General features: G+C 37.9%; 1 protein-coding gene across 1 annotated transcript in view; it reads right to left on the bottom strand.

Annotated features, from left to right (window-relative positions):
* The window catches only part of SORBS2 (sorbin and SH3 domain containing 2), an 88688-nt gene extending 77148 nt beyond the window's left edge, over positions 1 to 11540 (bottom strand). Inside the window, exons 1-3 of the mRNA XM_075500198.1 lie at positions 11509 to 11540; positions 1981 to 2007; positions 857 to 981 (exon numbers count right to left, since the gene is read on the bottom strand). Of these exons, the coding sequence (XP_075356313.1) occupies positions 857 to 981; positions 1981 to 2007; positions 11509 to 11518 (162 nt within the window). The 5' untranslated portion in view covers positions 11519 to 11540. The remainder of the gene's footprint in view (positions 1 to 856; positions 982 to 1980; positions 2008 to 11508) is intronic.
* Positions 11541 to 16890: the final 5350 nt, after the last annotated feature.

Raw genomic sequence — 16890 nt, 5'->3', positions numbered from 1 at the left:
GCAACTTAAGGGGCTTCATCCCAACATTGCTCAATTCAATGGACAATTGAACTGGTCAGGTTCCCACCACCTTTTGCTGTGCAGGGCTGTACAGCTTGTGTTTAGAAAGCTAGATGTTCCATTTGCTCAGAGTAAACTTGGATCAGAAGGGAGCCCATAATAGTCCATTTTCTTTTAAAAGACCAATTATTACACTGAATAAGAATTGTTACTGTGAAATTGTTCAGATATGTAAGTAATTTCCAAAATGTACTCCATGATCTTAGATAACAAGATATTATTCACAGGTAACACACATATATAAAACACACAGAGCCTCTTAAACCTTTGAATTAAAAGAGTAACAGAGACAGTATTGATGTTGGTACGTTGGTCTTTTTTGGACAGATAAATATGTTTCCAAGTTAAGTGGGGTTTTTTTAGTGTGCTCTAATTATATTGTTCTGCAAACCAGGCAGAAACATTGTCTAGCTTATAATTAATAAACGTTTATCCTCACATATTATTTTGATGACTGATGCATTTCTCTGAGTGTAAAATATTCATAAATACTCTTTGAAGTCTGGGAACACTCCTAGGAAGCTTTTATTTGTGTATGACCTACTTTTATTTAGCTGGCTGTCTTGTTCATGGAAAGCAATTTCTGGTAATTAACCTGGAGGCATGCATCCTGTGTGGAGTATACTTTATCTATACAGGAAGTCAGTTTGTAACAACCCATATGAACAGGTGATTCGCACTATCTGGAAGACATTAGGACAATGTTCCATAGAGGTATTCCATCTATATATGCTATCCCCCAAGAGTAATCCACACACAAATGTCAAAGCATGAAATTTGGTGTGGTCAGTTTTACCTGAGTTGGTGATTTTTTATCCAGTAGATTTGGCCGCACGCTCCTAAAACCTTTTGCGGTAAGAGATGAACTGCTAGCATCTCCATTCAGTGTCTCTCTACTTCCATCGTTGTAAGATCGCCAAGCTTTTGTGAGGAAACAAAAAATCAAGCCATTTTTTTTGTGATTAGTAGATCTCTATATTGCTATCATCATAGCAACCCAGCTATGAAACAAACTGTGGAAAAGTTTAGCTACTACACAACGGACATTGCTGCTGTTATCACCGTGGAAGTTATAAGAACAGGGCTAAAGCTGCCACTTTACAAAATATTTATCATTAAAATTTAGAAAACTCAAGCATTGCCAATACTGCTGGTAGCAGTTTGATATCTCCCCACAACATGCATACAGACTATGGACTTTAACCTTGGGAGTCCTTTTGAGATGTTGGTGCTTCAGTCCCTGTATAAAGCAGGCTGAAGTGCTTTCACAGATTAGGTTCTTGAACTTCACAGCTGCGTTGGATTTTGAAAAACATCCCAGCTCATGTAAAGTTAGTTGGTCACAGCAGTTTCACCAAATTTCACCACAATGCCCGATTAATTGTTCCAATAATGCATCTTATTTCTAAATCTGAATGACACCTCGATTTTCCAACCAACCAACCAACCATGTTTTGTCTCTGTCCTCAGAGCTGAAAAGCCCTCAAGGCATTGCCCAAACACAGAGGGAGATACTATCCTGCCTCAACAACTTACAGATTGGAAGACAAAATATTGTAAGAGGCTGGGAAAAGCAACACATTATGTGAGCAGGCTGCTAAGTGGGGTGGGCAGAACTTGCAATCCTGAGCAAGGGACTAAAAATGAAATTGCAAGTGCCACTGAAGCTAAAGGTGGCAAATTAGCAGTCTGTATTCTCCCACACAATTCATTTTCTGACAACATATACTGTGTTATAGGAAATACTGCTTTCAAATGAGACCTGAATTTGATTACAATTATTATTACAATTTCAGTGGTGCTTTCTTTAAAGAATGTGAATGTATGGAGTAATGAAATCAAATAAATGGAAGATTGCTGTAATTCATCCACTTACGTGGTATTACACTGATGCATAAAATAACACAGTGTTTTATTTACCTGAATCTGGAGACTGAGAATCAGATCCTGAAAAAGAAACATCCAATATTAATTTGTGTTAGAAATAAAAACATGATGACACAACTTGAAAAATATGTAGGAGTCTTTTTGTTCGGTTACCTAATTCCCTCCTGTTACCTAAGCACACCTCAGAATATTAGACCACAGGTAACTGCGTAATGTTTATTGCACAAGTTCTACAGAAGGTTATAGTGCGCTGAGAGTCACTGTTATTTAATCACTGCTATTTCAGACAGCCAATAATAAACAAACAGTTGCTGTGGGTTTTTTTTCCCAGTCGATGTTGTGATATACTACCATCTAAAATCTAGGCATCAAAAGAAATATCATTCCTTTAAGATGAGCTGGAAAGGTTTAATTCAAAACCAAGAAAGATGCCTACAGACTGTCAGGATTTTCTCCCCCCTTTCACGCCAGAATGTGTGATGCTTTCTTCACCACTTCAAAGCAAAACACAGAAACTGATACATACATACTGCCAGCACAGAACAGATTTGAAATGCTGGTGTTTTTTTGGATTACTTGTAGATATATTAGTGTTTTTTTCTCCTAAAGAAACTAGAATTACAACATCTCTAAACAGACTAAAAATATTTTTAATGTACAATAATTATAGTACTAAGAGCGCTCCTTATCACAAATTTTAAGTGCAACAAAGCAAGACATTAAGAGGCTTGTATTGCATGCTTAAATGATAAAAATTTGTTAGAAGGGTTACTAAGAAATAAGAACCCAATGTTTTCTTAAATTTACATACATGCAGTAATCCCAATAACCCTTCCACTATCCTTACAAAGAGTAGCAACCAAATTTTTAATTTGTTTCATAAATTCTAACAGTTCTTATTCCTGGGGATTAGTCTTATATTTGAAAAGATCTACAAAACAAAGACTTTATCTTGCAATTATTTTCTGGCTAATTCTTTATTCAGCTTCCTGTATTATACTTGTTTGGTGTGAACACTGCACGTTCAGATTGGTGTAAATTAGTCTACACCACTCAAGATTCTTTACTGATTTATATCTAACAACTACTTAATTCACCAGTGAACCTGGGCAGCTGATACTCATTAAGATTTAATTTTGCAAAACCAGACTTGAGTATTGCTAAGAAGCAGTTCTGCCTGTCTACTGAATATTCTGCATGTTTTTATTGTTTTAAATATTTGTAGGAAAACATGCTTGCTAAATCATTTTTTTAAGGTTAATCTGGCTTCTGATGATCATTTTACAACAACATTCAGATTCTTTCCCTTTGAGAAGAGTTTTTAAAGCACGTTGCAATAAACAAATTTTGTAATAAAACCTACTCTTCATGCTATGTTATCTTGAAAAAAACCAGGGGACCTGAGACCCAAAATATGTATCAAAGGCAAAATTAATTTATAAATAACTGATTTTTCCTAAGTCTTCCTATTTTTTTTTCAATAATGGCTACTAAGCATAGGCAGAGAGAAACTAAGACTACTTTTTAAAGAGCATTGTAGCAGTAAGTAACAGACCTGTCAGTGGAACAGAAAATACGGTTACCCTTCTCCTCCTTGCAGAGTAATGTTGCAGGAATGTGTAACACCATAGAAAAGGCATTCAGGAGTAGTATCTCACTGGTTAGCGGTTATACCTGAGGCCAATAGGTTTGGAGAACTCTGAACTCTCTTCACAGCTGTTAATGTGACAGACATTGCAGCACGTTTGCGAGCACACCCACCGCTATCTGGAAGCACAAAACAATACAGAGAGCAGCCCCAGACAAAGGGAGCAAGCACATGCAACGTATCACAGCGTGAGATACGCCAAACATACATGAAAATAAGCATGCAGTTAGGGAACTGCTGCAGGAACGTGTACATTTGCAAGTTTCGCAGATTAGCAGAATACATAAAATTTCACAAGCTTTAAACAACAGTAAACCTCACAGAAAATAAGTAAAGAAAGCAATATTTAATACTTAATCCACTAGGGAAAGATATACATTCTGTTACCTGAAAGACTCCTTAATTATAGCTCATTAGTAAAAAGAAACAAGTAATCAAGATGAAGGATTAAGCATTCCAGAGTAATATTAATCAATAATCTGCACTGTAAAATCATTTCATTGTATGCATTAGAAAGACACCATTCATAAACTAAACTTATGTTTGATCAGCTGACAAAGTGCTTTTGTTCAGTCTTTTAGATCCTTTAAGCTCAAGAAACAAAATTACTAAGGACGGCATAATTTTTTTGTTGTTTTCATGGAACATCTTTGTTCTCCCTCCCTTCGCTTCTTTTTTATCTAATGGAAGATAAAAAAAAAATATGTGTGGAACCCAATAACATCCCGACCGAATGACTAGAAATCTAAAATCACTCTGAACGATCAGGAATGGAAAAAAAATTTCTTCTGGATCTTGTGTGACTCCTTTCTTTCCTTATTCTCTGCTCCTCTCTCACTTGGAGCTGTCATTCTGTTTTATAAATACTTTGTTATTATTAGAAGGTAGCTTTCCCACAGCTTAGCTTTTTAGCAACTCTATCAGAGTTGTAAAAGCAAGTTAATAAATATTCTTCCTGATTGTATTTAACTAGAATGTTTTTCTGCTCTTCAATATAATAATTCTTTTAATTTGCATATTTGATATTACTGAAATTTCATACAGGGCCCCACTGAAGTCATGAAGAACCACAACTACGATAGAGGCCCTAACAGTTTTTATACATGTCCCAGGACAGGGAGTTTTATAAAATTATGCTTAAGGAAGACCTGCAACCTATTAGTATAAAAGTATTTCCTATGATAGCAGTAATTTGAGCCACAGAGACATCTTTAACCCACATCTGCAAGAGAAGTGAGCTCCTGGTATTTCTTTGCTGGTTCCAATATTCCCCCGAAATAGCAGAGCCCTCTGGCCACAGGTCTTGCAGGATATGCATTAAATAGTTGTTAAGGTTGGCAAACATCAGAGCCACTGCCCCAGGTGTAAGTAAGCGGTTCCAAAGACTCATTGCCAACTCCAAGTCTCAAGGCAAAAGGCCACATGATTTCAGTCAGCAATAGTCAAAAGCAATACGTTAGCCGCAATTAATTATTGGTGTTGTACATGTGAAACAAAGACAAAGGCTGTCAAATCTGCACATTTGTTTTAGTTTGCTTACATAAATATAGAGTGGCAATGGTAATTAAAATCACATTTTCCATTCTTGTATTCCTTCCCCGCCCCCCGACATACACCAGAAGTAATTCCAAGGAGATTTGATGATGTGTTGATATTGAGGTTCTGTTCTTCTCCGAATATTGGCAGACTTTGACAGCATACTTTATTTCATTAATACAAGCTAACAGGCAAACAATTTTGTTTGTCACATCTTTTACTCAAAGTGATGCTTTATTTGTATTTTTTCAAGAGCTACCTTCCTGAATTTCAGGATAGAGAAACTGAAATGGGAGGAAAGGAAGACAATGAGAAAACACTACAAATATTTCATCATTGTGACTTCAAGAAATTCTGCTTCAAATTAATTTTTAATGTAACTGAACTGAATCAGACTTTTATACTTAGTGGACCCATTATCTAGCAAAGTGTTTGACATGGCTTCCTACAAGATAGCTAAAACAGATGTTGTAACTGACTATATATGTATATGCATACAACATTTACCCCTATATATAGAAGCCCATACGCAAGTCTGTACCTGCAATAACATTTTCAGTATCTGTACAAAATAATGAGAGTCAATTAGCACTCGATAAAGACACAACTGCACAAATATACCATACTGAGTTGTGCAAAATTTCTAATAAAATACGAATGTGTGTGGGCAAGTACATATTTATGCATGATGGACTCCATCTTTCCATCTTTGTTCAGGCCAGGCTCCCATTAAGTCAAGGGCATCATATCTGAATGAGGATCAGAAGAATCTGCACGCTGCCTCAAAAGAGGCAGTTTTCAAACTGCTTCCCTTATCTGCACGGCCTTGCACAGCTGAACTTCAAGAGACTTATTTCAGCTTGTATTCCTTTTTCACAGCTCCATCAAATACCCAGCAAATACTAACTATATTCACCCAGATTCTTGAAGTCCAAATAACACCAAAAAGCTCAAAGGTTAGAGAACAGAAAATTCAAAAACAGTAAGGGAGGCTGAATTAATGATCACCTACTCATTTCACTTGTAAACTATAAGCAATTAATATTGCACAGCTGTTACTCAAGAACAAATGTGGGTATGTGAAACAAGCTATACAAAATGTATGCATATATAAAAAATGAAATGTGTGCAAATATGTATATGCATACGCACAATTCTCTATGCTTTTGACATGACAAATTCTTCAGGAGTGAGGATCCTGTCTTCCTAGGTATTGTTTTAACATTGAAGCAAAGGAGGCCTGAATCAGCTAAGGTCTGCAGGCAGTAATAGAATATGAAGTTGGGCAATAATTCACAATCAAAACAGCTGCCTAAAACGCAAGTCCAGCCCAAATCAGAACTTAGCAGAGTTGGTGCCTAGATATTCTTTTGCAAGCCCTACATACTCCCATCAAATCAGGAAAAGACAAACAAGCATCCTCAGAAGGTACTGCAGAAAATGAAGGAGAAACGGGAGGTAAGGATTATCTGGTGAGACATGTTTCTGACAGTCTCTTGCAGAGCAAGGGCCATACAGGGATGAACTGAATATTACGATCAATGTTGCAGACTTACCTTTAAAGAGAGAAAAAAAGCGAGCCGCCCACTGACTGGAAAAGACATGCAAGGTGGTGGCTTGCCCTCCAGCTAGGAGGATGTGTATTTGTGTAGGTATCCTAAGCTCTTCACAGTGGGGCTCTGGATGCTCTCTTCCTCTTGTTAGCTCACCATTCAGCTCCTCTCCCTTTGCCAACTCCCCTCCTACAATTTTTCTCTCCAGCCTTTCTCCATTCCTCACCTTTCCTCATTTCTTTCTCTCCCTCCCTTAATTCTGTTTCTCTCCACAAATAAGTACTTTAACCCTTTCCCCCTAAATCCACAATCCCAACAACTGCTACAGACAGCATCACCGAAAGTGAGCTGTATCTCTATTTGACACATAGTCTATTGGTCAGGTCCTGCTCCAGAGCAGAATGGAGCCAATTCAAAACACCATCACTTTCATTTAGGAACATAGGGTGGGTTTTTTTGAAAAGACTGTTTCAGAGAGTCAGTAAAAGCAGTGGTATAAACCAAGTCGGCAAAGATGAAAGGATGGTGACCTCTTGTGAAGAGGTGAGAGAGAGCAGCCGGAGGCAGGAAATTTTTAATAAGCTCTTACAGCTCAAAGAAAGAAAAATGGCACCCAAACATAATGTTTGCTGATCATTGTTCTATCCACTGTACTTGTGAACGGTATCATTTTCCCCTTTGTCTGCACAGTGAATTCAAGTTTAGAAGTCTTTAGACCAGGGATCACTATTTGCATTCTGACCTCCTAAGGCAAATATATAGCGCTGGATCCAACAGTCCAAGACAGATGAAGCTGCTGCCTCTCCATGTCCCCAGGTCTAACCAGCAGTGAGTCTGGAGATGTGTTCCCAGCAGACGCATGCGCAAGAGCACACGTATACGCCACATACATACATGGCTGGCCACACAGATCACAGACACTCAGAGCACTCACACGTACACAGACGGCACAATGGCCTCATCCCCCTCTGATGGATGAAGGACCATCAGAAGGATGATGGTCCGCTAGTGAGAATACATACGCACACATGTACAAGGTGGATCCTTCCAGCAACTGGGCTCAGACATTGAGTGGATCCTCATTCATTCCATGCCTGGCTGAGGCTCTCCTGGGACAGTCCTGGGAGGGGCCTCGACAAGGGAGGCTCTTGTGCCTCTCTTCGTTTCTTGGACTCCTTAATTTGGGTTCCTGCCTGCCCTTGTGCTCCTCTAGGCTTGTGGAGATGGATCTTTGATGGCTCCTGTGATGGGCCTGGGAGTATCCTGGCAGGGCAGGCTATTATTTGGGCTTCCCCTCCTGCCACTGTTTCTCAGAGCTCCTTTGTGGGTGTGCAGACGAGCTTTTATCACATAACCTAACATTAACTACACAGGCGGACCTACTATTACTTGGTGCTGCAAAATTACAACAAATAATGATTAAAAAAGTACATTTTTTGTAGAATGCCTGAAACACTCAAGCCCACCTAATTTGCTTTAGTGATCTAAAAGTAGCTTCACAATCAATTCAGGAACTCTGCAGGGACCCAAGAATTTCTATTCTTGTCTGCCAGACAAAATGTAAAAGATTAGTGCGTGTGATGACTTCCATTAACAATTTTAACAAACACAAAATATCTGCGATCTTCCAGAGCTGCATACTTTTTCACTCTTGGCTGCTTTTTATGTGCTTCATCTACTGCAAACAGCTAACTTGTTTAATATCTTTAAAATTAGCTGCATTTACCATGAATTATCTGTGTGAAACTCAGCCAAAATATTTACGGATGGACACTAAGAATCTGTTTTAGCAGATTCTTGTATCCATTCTTTATTCTCCATTCTTTATTCTATTAACAAAGAATGGGTTATTCTATTAATGCATTCTTTATTCTATTTACTTGTATCCATTCATTATTCCTCGACGCAATTACCTCTTCCCCAACATCAGTTATGCATGCACATATATAGTATGAACAATAAGCACATTTGTCCTGTAGTTTAATCTGATGTGAGCTTCATGGGTAGCTCAGGTTTTCTGTGACTTAGTTGCTCAAAATGTCTCACCAAGTTAATAATGCTCATCAAATCTGTAAAGTACTTGAAGACTCGTTGATGAAAACCCCTATATATAGTTTAAAACATTATTCTGTTGATGATTGCTCAGTCTGGGTTTAAAAAGGCACACATTCTATTAGACTACTATTTTTAAATTATGACAGCATTTGAACACCAAAAGGAACTATGAGCCAAAGTACCTTTGGTCCTTCTGAAAACCTCCCCTATATCTTACGTCTAATTTCTTTGCTTTTGCAAGCATGTCTCATTGCCTTATGTTGTTGAATATTCCTTCCTACCATGTGGTACAGAATTAATATAAAATGCTAAAAAATCCCTCCCATATATGGTAGAGTACTGAAAACTAAAGCTCTTCAAAACATTTTCTCTGTAGACAAAAATATCTTCCGCAGGGTTCGCTGAGACAGACTGCCAAGTCTGCAGCCACAGGGAACACTGGATTACAGGAGCCCACTCTAAGCAGTAGATTTACTTTTTCTTTTTAAAGCTGCATATACACTAGCTTTGCCACTTCAGCAGTTACTGGCGTCAAACTAGAGTGCTCATTTATCTGTAGGAGTAATTAATGAAATGCATATTTTTAAAACAAATGAGTGGCAAACGAATAGTATCTGATAACCTCTAATTGTGTCATGCACAAATTCCTGTCATAAAGCAGTGAAATATATAAAAAAAAACCCTGCAGCACCCATTTTATGTTCAGAGACAACATATTTAAAAAAAAAAAAAAAAGAAACTACTAGACTAGAACACCATGCAGAACAGCTTCCACCTCAGTCAGTCTCTTCCTTAGTAAAGTGATGCTTTATCAACAGACAGGTGCAAGATATTCACTTTTACACCCTACTCACTGGATTTTTTTTTTTTTTTTTTGCAGTGAGGAAACAATCTACATCAATAGAACTGATAGGAAATACCAGATTTGTTGTCAATACTTCCTTTTAGTGCAGCTGGTAACATGCACATTAATATCAAGCGTACACAAAACGAAAAATGTTTTCACTGTGTAAGTGCAGAGTAGATTACAGGTCAGCTTACAATCATGATATCCTTAGGTAACTGGAAAGGATTTCAGTGTGTTCAGGTCCTTTAAGTCAGTTTTTAAGGCTCCTGTGTGATCAGAACACTCCCAATCCCCAACAGAAGTCATCCAGCCACACAGATTACTTAAATCTTACGTCTATTTCTCTTGAGATTTTCTAGTTTACGTGAAAAATCTTAGTACAACATAGAAAAAAGTCATACTTCAGAGCTGCAGTAGCACAAACTGGCAATTTACCGCTCTGACTATCCACATTTTTCAAAGTAGAAGCTATAAAATGACATCTATCGTATGATTTTAACTCATATGATTGCAATACACAATGTAATCACAGTCAAATGCATGATGATTAGCTGAGTTACTTCTGAAATTACAGTTCTATGAAGCATGCAGTATTTCAGTACTACCTTAATTATACAGACTGACAAGTTTAGGAAAGACGTTTTCACTAAAAATGCAAGAGGACAGGACAAATTTCAAATAGTATTTCCATAAATGAAAAACACACCACACTGGTTAGCGCCTGTAAAATAATTAACAACCACCAAAACTTTGGGAAAAAAACCCCACAAACTCAACTGAGAAATTTCATTTCTCCTGCTTATTATATTTACAAACGTAGTGGTTTCAAATAAGCCAATATATTTTAATTTTGTATTAAAAAATCTGTCCAAGAACCTGGTCCTACTGAGTTCCAGTCATTGTCTGAGACAACGGGAAGCCCGATTAATACAGTGGTTTGGATAATGGCAGCCTATACCATGGAAAAGCTAATCCTGTTGATTTAGAGCGTGCTGCTGAAACACCCGAACTGGCTTCTTCAAAGGTAGTTCAGGTCCTTAGGTCCCACAGAACACATTTTCCTTATTTCAAGTTGTCGTACCAGGTGTCCTGGTGCAGCACTATGGTCAATGATGAAACCAACTGGTTTGGAAAGGATGGATATGTCTATCCTTGTGCCACAGTTAATCTGCAAACCAGACAGATCCCCTGTGGAGTACAAAGAGTTGGCTGCAACTGAGAATGTACACCTGACATGAGTGAGGCCAGGATTTCACCAGCCTGCTTTCGAGAGGCCTATTCCCGCTTCCAGCAAAAACAGCAGCACTATCTCTTGACTTCAGTGATTCAGGAGCAAATATTAGTACGTTGTCACGGATCACGAAGATAACTTCCTACAGAGTACTTCATTTGGGCAATACATCTATCACAGCAACTTGAGAGAAAATATAAATCCCTCTAAGTACAAAATAGTTATCCTCACCTGATTATGCAAGTGTAGCTAATAATACAGGGTAGTATTTATATGGCCCTTAATTTAATGACAGTAGAGAATGAAAACAAAGCATTTTTAAAGCATGTGCATTTTCTTAGGAAAATGTGATGCTTTAACACCACTTTTCCATAGCTGTTATGTCCTCATACTCATATTTTTACATAAACCATACACACACAAAACTGATACTTACAACTTAAGCACAGAAAGCTACACATGCATGTATATTTCACATATCCATATATATCCATACATAAACATGTATGCAAATTTTATATATGGAATACAAATGCACATAAGCAGACATACTGTTAAAAGATCTTGCTTAATTTGAGTTCACTACCAACTAAAGTAAAATTTGTTCATGAAAATTTAAATAAATTTGGGACCTTCTCTGCTTACTAAATAACACATAAAAATAAAGAAAAATCTCACAGAAGCAGCATACCTGTGTTCATTTTGACACCGGACGCTTTGCTATAAAAGTCTTCAGATTTCCTGCGGGAAATAAAACGATCTATTAATTTGCACAAGACAAGAATGTGTGGTACAAAATGGCAGCAGGACTTCTTGGAGGGGTGGAGAAACACTATGATACAAATGACAGTCCTATTTTAATACAGCTTTAATTAAATTGGTACTGCTTGTCCTTCCAAAGTTAAAGATGAGCTGTGGCTTCCATTATAAGCTACTCTATTTTCAAGTGTTTAGTATCTCTGTTGTAAACATTTGCTCTGGGATAAAAAACTAGTGATTGACTTTGGGTCTTGAAACGATAAACTAAAAATTACTCCCGTATAGGAATGGAGAAATATTTTTAAAGGCTGCTTATAAGCTTTATTCACTCCTTTGTGCAAACGGAAAGATATAAAGCGTAGATCTCAGAATATTTTTTAAGCAGCCAAAGTTACCAGGTCTTTTTCAATGGTTTACAAGCAGGAGATGCAGCTGTTTTCATCCAGTGATTTAATGTGTCTCTACAGACAACACTGACACTCTTAATGTTGCTCACTGTATTGCTAGGCACAGAATCAGGGCATACATCTTGGCATCCACAGGAATCCATTTCAAAACTCCCAGTGGAGTCAATAGGTAGGGAATCAAATCACTATACATCAGTGTGCTTTTTAACTGTAATAATTTGCACCAAAATAATGTAAAATGCACGCAAACGTTGAATCTCTTTATTTAGATATCCCAACTCTATACAGTACTTACAAACAAACACATAGTAAAAGCCCACAAAACCAAACTACAGCTGTAGAAAAAGCATGACATCCTACATTAACAGGCGACTTTAACCTACTGATGGTATGTCACAGGACAAACTAGACAGTATTTTCCATCTCTGCCAGTTTATTTCATGGCTTCATCTTAGGATCAGGAGTTTTAATACCTCTTCTATTCAGGCTCTTTTAGACATAAAAAGATAAAATGCAGAAAAGGTTTCCAATGGCATTCTGCATACTGGCCAATCTCAGCTGTATCGTTACATATATTCTGCCCACTATAATTTACTTTACTGAGTGGGCAGACGCACTGGAGGCCAAAATACTGAGGGCTAAAAAAAAAGTCATTCTCCCTCTGCACTGTTCCCACATCAATTCAGGAGAAAACAAAGGGAAAATCAGAATTTTTAATGTAATACAGCTTCAAAAAATAAATTAAAAATATAAACTGCCCTACTATGTTGGAGTAAGTTGGAATGTGTGCATGAATGTGTGCATCTTTTTATAATGGGAGACTCAAGACACTAATTCATCCAAGTAAACAAAATATTGAAACAGAATTCCAGCTCAGCTCAACAGGAACCCTGAATTAGCTGTACCTCTGAGGTAACATGCACATTGCTGTATTCTCTTGTATTCATAATGAGGCCAGATTCTCCACTGCTTGAGAGAATTACTGTTTTTCAGAAACTATCTGAACTCTGCTGCTATTATTCAGTCAGTTTTGTGACAAAGAAGATGCACGTTAAACTTCTTGAGAACTACAGAAATAGATATGTGGCAGTAAATAAAGTTTTATTACATTCTTTTTAAGCTGCAGCTATCAGCAAGCTACCTCTGAGAATTTCTAAAAGATCTTTTAAAAATTAAGGCAAATTCTATTTTATTCATTTTTTTGATAAATTGTCTTTGACTGAAATTTGGATTTCTATAACAGCTACAGAATATTCTTAAAGCCTCAAATCCCTACAGTGTTTTCAGGCTGCTAGAGGAGACACTATTTTCAAGCCTTCTTTTAGCTTGGAACTGAATCACTGATGGTACCGCACTCAAGCTATGAAATGCAACATGATATTTATTTTCAGACCCAACAAGTACAGAACTCTTGGAACACTGCAGAGCCAAAATGATTTCTAGCAGGTGGCTTTGATATATTTACATAAAGCATGCTTAACTCTTACTCAAGTTTTAAAAGACAACACTCAATTTTAGCACTAGGGCTTCGTCCTCCTAAGAGTTTTTCTATCTGAACAGCTTAGGCTGCATTGCTGACACTCAGCGAGGGATTGCATACAAATCACTAACATTTCCACATTAATCTCATTTTGCTGAAGAACAGATGAGTCTTGCATACCTGAAAAGTATGCATGTAAATAAGCCAATATAAATCGCACTCATGCAAACAGTAGGCCTTGCATTTAATACTAAAATTACTTGGAATTCTCTGCTTCTAAGGAGCTGAAGTAGCATTCAAATACTTAATGATACTGGCAGTAGGATCCAAACGAATACAATGAAATTAACAGTCATACGCCTGAAAGCATTTTACTCAGTATTGTTTCAAGCAGTCTTTAAGATCCTTACTTCAAGAAAGCGGGGGGGGGAAAGGGGGAGCAAAGGGCTTTTTTGCTTTGTACTTCTGTTCCTACTTCACTGCCTCCTGAAATTTGTTCTTTGTGAATGGGTTTGTAAGTAGCTCTAATAGAGACCCCTGACAGAGGCGAGATGAATGTTCCACTGGAAGCGTCAGACACTCCTCACTGCCAAAAAGAATGCCCAACGATCAGCTAAGATACTCGGCTCTTGGATAGCTAACGCTGCGACGGAAGGAACGCCCGTAATTATTGTGCAGACACAAAGCGCTACTGGAACGCATGAGTTTGCAAAATCAGAGACTGCTGTTCAGTCACCTAGGTCAGGCAGGTTTCCTACTAAGCTCACACCTCATCTTAGATGCTGAGGTAAAAGAACACTAAGTTTAACCCCAGTAGCATGTCTAACTTTTGCAGAGGAAGATCCGGGATTAATCTTCTATATTTGGCTTCATCTGGCAGAGGTAGCGCAGTAGGAAATGAATGACTGCGCAAATGCACAAAAATGGGTCCGTCAGGTTGAATACAGCTGCAGTTACCATTGCTACAGTTCCACTAAATACTTAATATATATTGCTGTGTTATTTCTTGATAACTCCCTATATTTCTTGGTAACACTACAAAGACTACCTCAGCTCAGCAATACTTTGCATTGAGAGAGGCTACTGAAAAGACTTGTGGGAATCTCATTGACACCTGCTCTATTTTCTCCGAGAGACCCTGATAGCTAGTTGTGATCGCTGCTTCTGTTCCTGATAAGTGCTGAAGTGTGGGGTGCTGCAGGGAGCCATTCTGTCACCCCTTCTGTTCCACATTTATATGGAGCTATAAAAAGGGCTAGTGAGAAGTCAAGAAAGGTTTCCCCGCCCTCATTTTATTCATGAATACAAGACGCATATCTTCACTGGGAGAAGTTTAATTCCATTATTGATCAGAGTTAGAGCACCTACAGCTGTAAGGTAGGAGCTCTAACATCCAACCAAACATCAACTAAATAAATGTGAGCAAGTGCTTTGTGAATCAAAGCCTAAATGAGTACTAACATGCTATTACCCGCTTGCACCTTGTTCAAAGAATTAAGTTAATCATGGTTAATAACTATAATCCATAACTACCTAAGGATAGAGACCATCAGAAGTTAGAATATCCTTTCCATGTAAAATTCTGGAAAGAACTGGGAGGTAAAGGAAAGGAGGTTGGGTTTTTTTTGGAAGCACATATAGAAACTCCAAAAATTATCGTTACAGCTTTATTAATAACTTAATATATTGCAAATTCCTAAATGCCACATAGGAGCATCAGATCAAAGGCATCCAAGTTCATGGTTAACTTTCGGGGTCTTTCTGCCTCCTGCTCCGTAGCCATGGAGTCTAGACCCCTTTGAAATCCCAGGCCCGCTAGCTGCCGAGCTAACCAGGGGGCAAACTCCAGAATGCTAGTTGCCTGCTTGCTTACACAGGCTTTGAAAGGCTCTTGAAGAACAAGGTAGTAAGTTACCTTGCCTGGTATATTTTGAATCAGAGCATACAGACTCTGTTGCTGTTTCAAAACAAGCTGGCAGTTTCCACATAGATTGTGTCTGAAAATATTTTTGACTATTCTATTTAATATAGTCAGAGTATGAAAGAGGCTCAAAGAGAAAATATTTCTTATTACAACCCCCCTTTCCCCACCAACAGCAGCCCCTACAGTTATATTACAGGCATTCTTGGTGCTGAGTACTGTAGGGTAAATTGTGAGTTTGATTGACTTGAACCAACTGAATATTTTCCCCCAAAGGTATTCAGGACAACTTTTATAAGATGAGTATTACCAGACAGTATTAATGGACTAATGACTTTTTTAAACAGATTTTAAGTTACCTGTTATTTACTCCTTGCCATTTCATAAGATATAAAAAGCAGGTTTAAAATGTAATTTTCTGATACAGTATTTATATTAATTTTAAAGCTAATTCTAGTATGTGCTCTTTATAGTTACCACCCTTTGTAATGAATTCTACCCCAAGGACCTTCGGTGAGAGGAGCAATTGGCTTACAATACAGAGTGTGGATGGATCAACAGCAGGATAGATGTGGGGGTGATCTGGCTGGAAAATGACAGATTTCATTGTCTGAGGTAGACAGCAGTGCCCAGATACTTGGAGAGGACAGGAGCTTCCCAGATTTGCGTGAGAAGGAGTGTCAGACTTGCATTAGTGGTGTTTGCCAGTTTCACAGTTTGAGCTAGAGACAGTAACCTACTTTAGAAAATATGTGCAAAATTAAGGAGCCAAATCAGTTGGTGATTTACTCCAAGGATTGTTTATTTAGTCAGTTTAAACATGGCAGGTAATCTACAAACACATATTTATTACCAGGCAGGATTCTATATCCTAATTTGCATGTGGTAGTAAATTCTTTTAACCCAAATCATTAAGACTCTGCAGAGCATTCCTGCTCTCACCTCTGCAACAGGCCAATATACTTTATATGCCAACTCATACATTCAGTGAAGGAAGGAAAAAAAGTATGAAGCATTAGTTCTGGAAAATAGTGAAGCTGACTTTTCTTTGTCTCAGTTTTTAAAAGAAATTATTTCAGAAGTTTAGCTGTAGCAGGACGACTATGACAATGAGAATGCAATGAGAACTTGACAGACCGCAAAAGGTTTAGATTGTGGCATGAAGAAACAACTGTCCTGAAGCTTCCTTGGGAGCAGACGTCTCTCCTGCTGAGCCCCTAAGCAGAAGGAAGGTGTACATGCAAATGTATGGTTCGTATGAAAAAGGTTTGATGGAGCATAGGTAGACAGTGCTTATAATAAAAAATTGAGAAGGTACTGAAGAAGGTTCCACCATGGTTCAATTTCATTAACATGCAACAACAAGCCAACAAAATGACAGGGAGCCTGTACTAAGATGCAACCCAGCAAGGCATATGCTGAGCATATGCTTAAGCATATGCTTTATGTAGGCCCCACAGACCTATTTCTATGCTTAATGTTAAACATAAATACTGTTTGCCCCAG

The sequence above is a fragment of the Mycteria americana genome, chromosome 4, assembly GCF_035582795.1.
Source record: "Mycteria americana isolate JAX WOST 10 ecotype Jacksonville Zoo and Gardens chromosome 4, USCA_MyAme_1.0, whole genome shotgun sequence".
Classification (NCBI taxonomy): Eukaryota; Metazoa; Chordata; class Aves; order Ciconiiformes; family Ciconiidae; genus Mycteria; species Mycteria americana.
The sequence above is the reverse complement of the archived record's forward strand: the minus strand, read 5'-3'. Positions and strand labels throughout refer to the sequence as shown.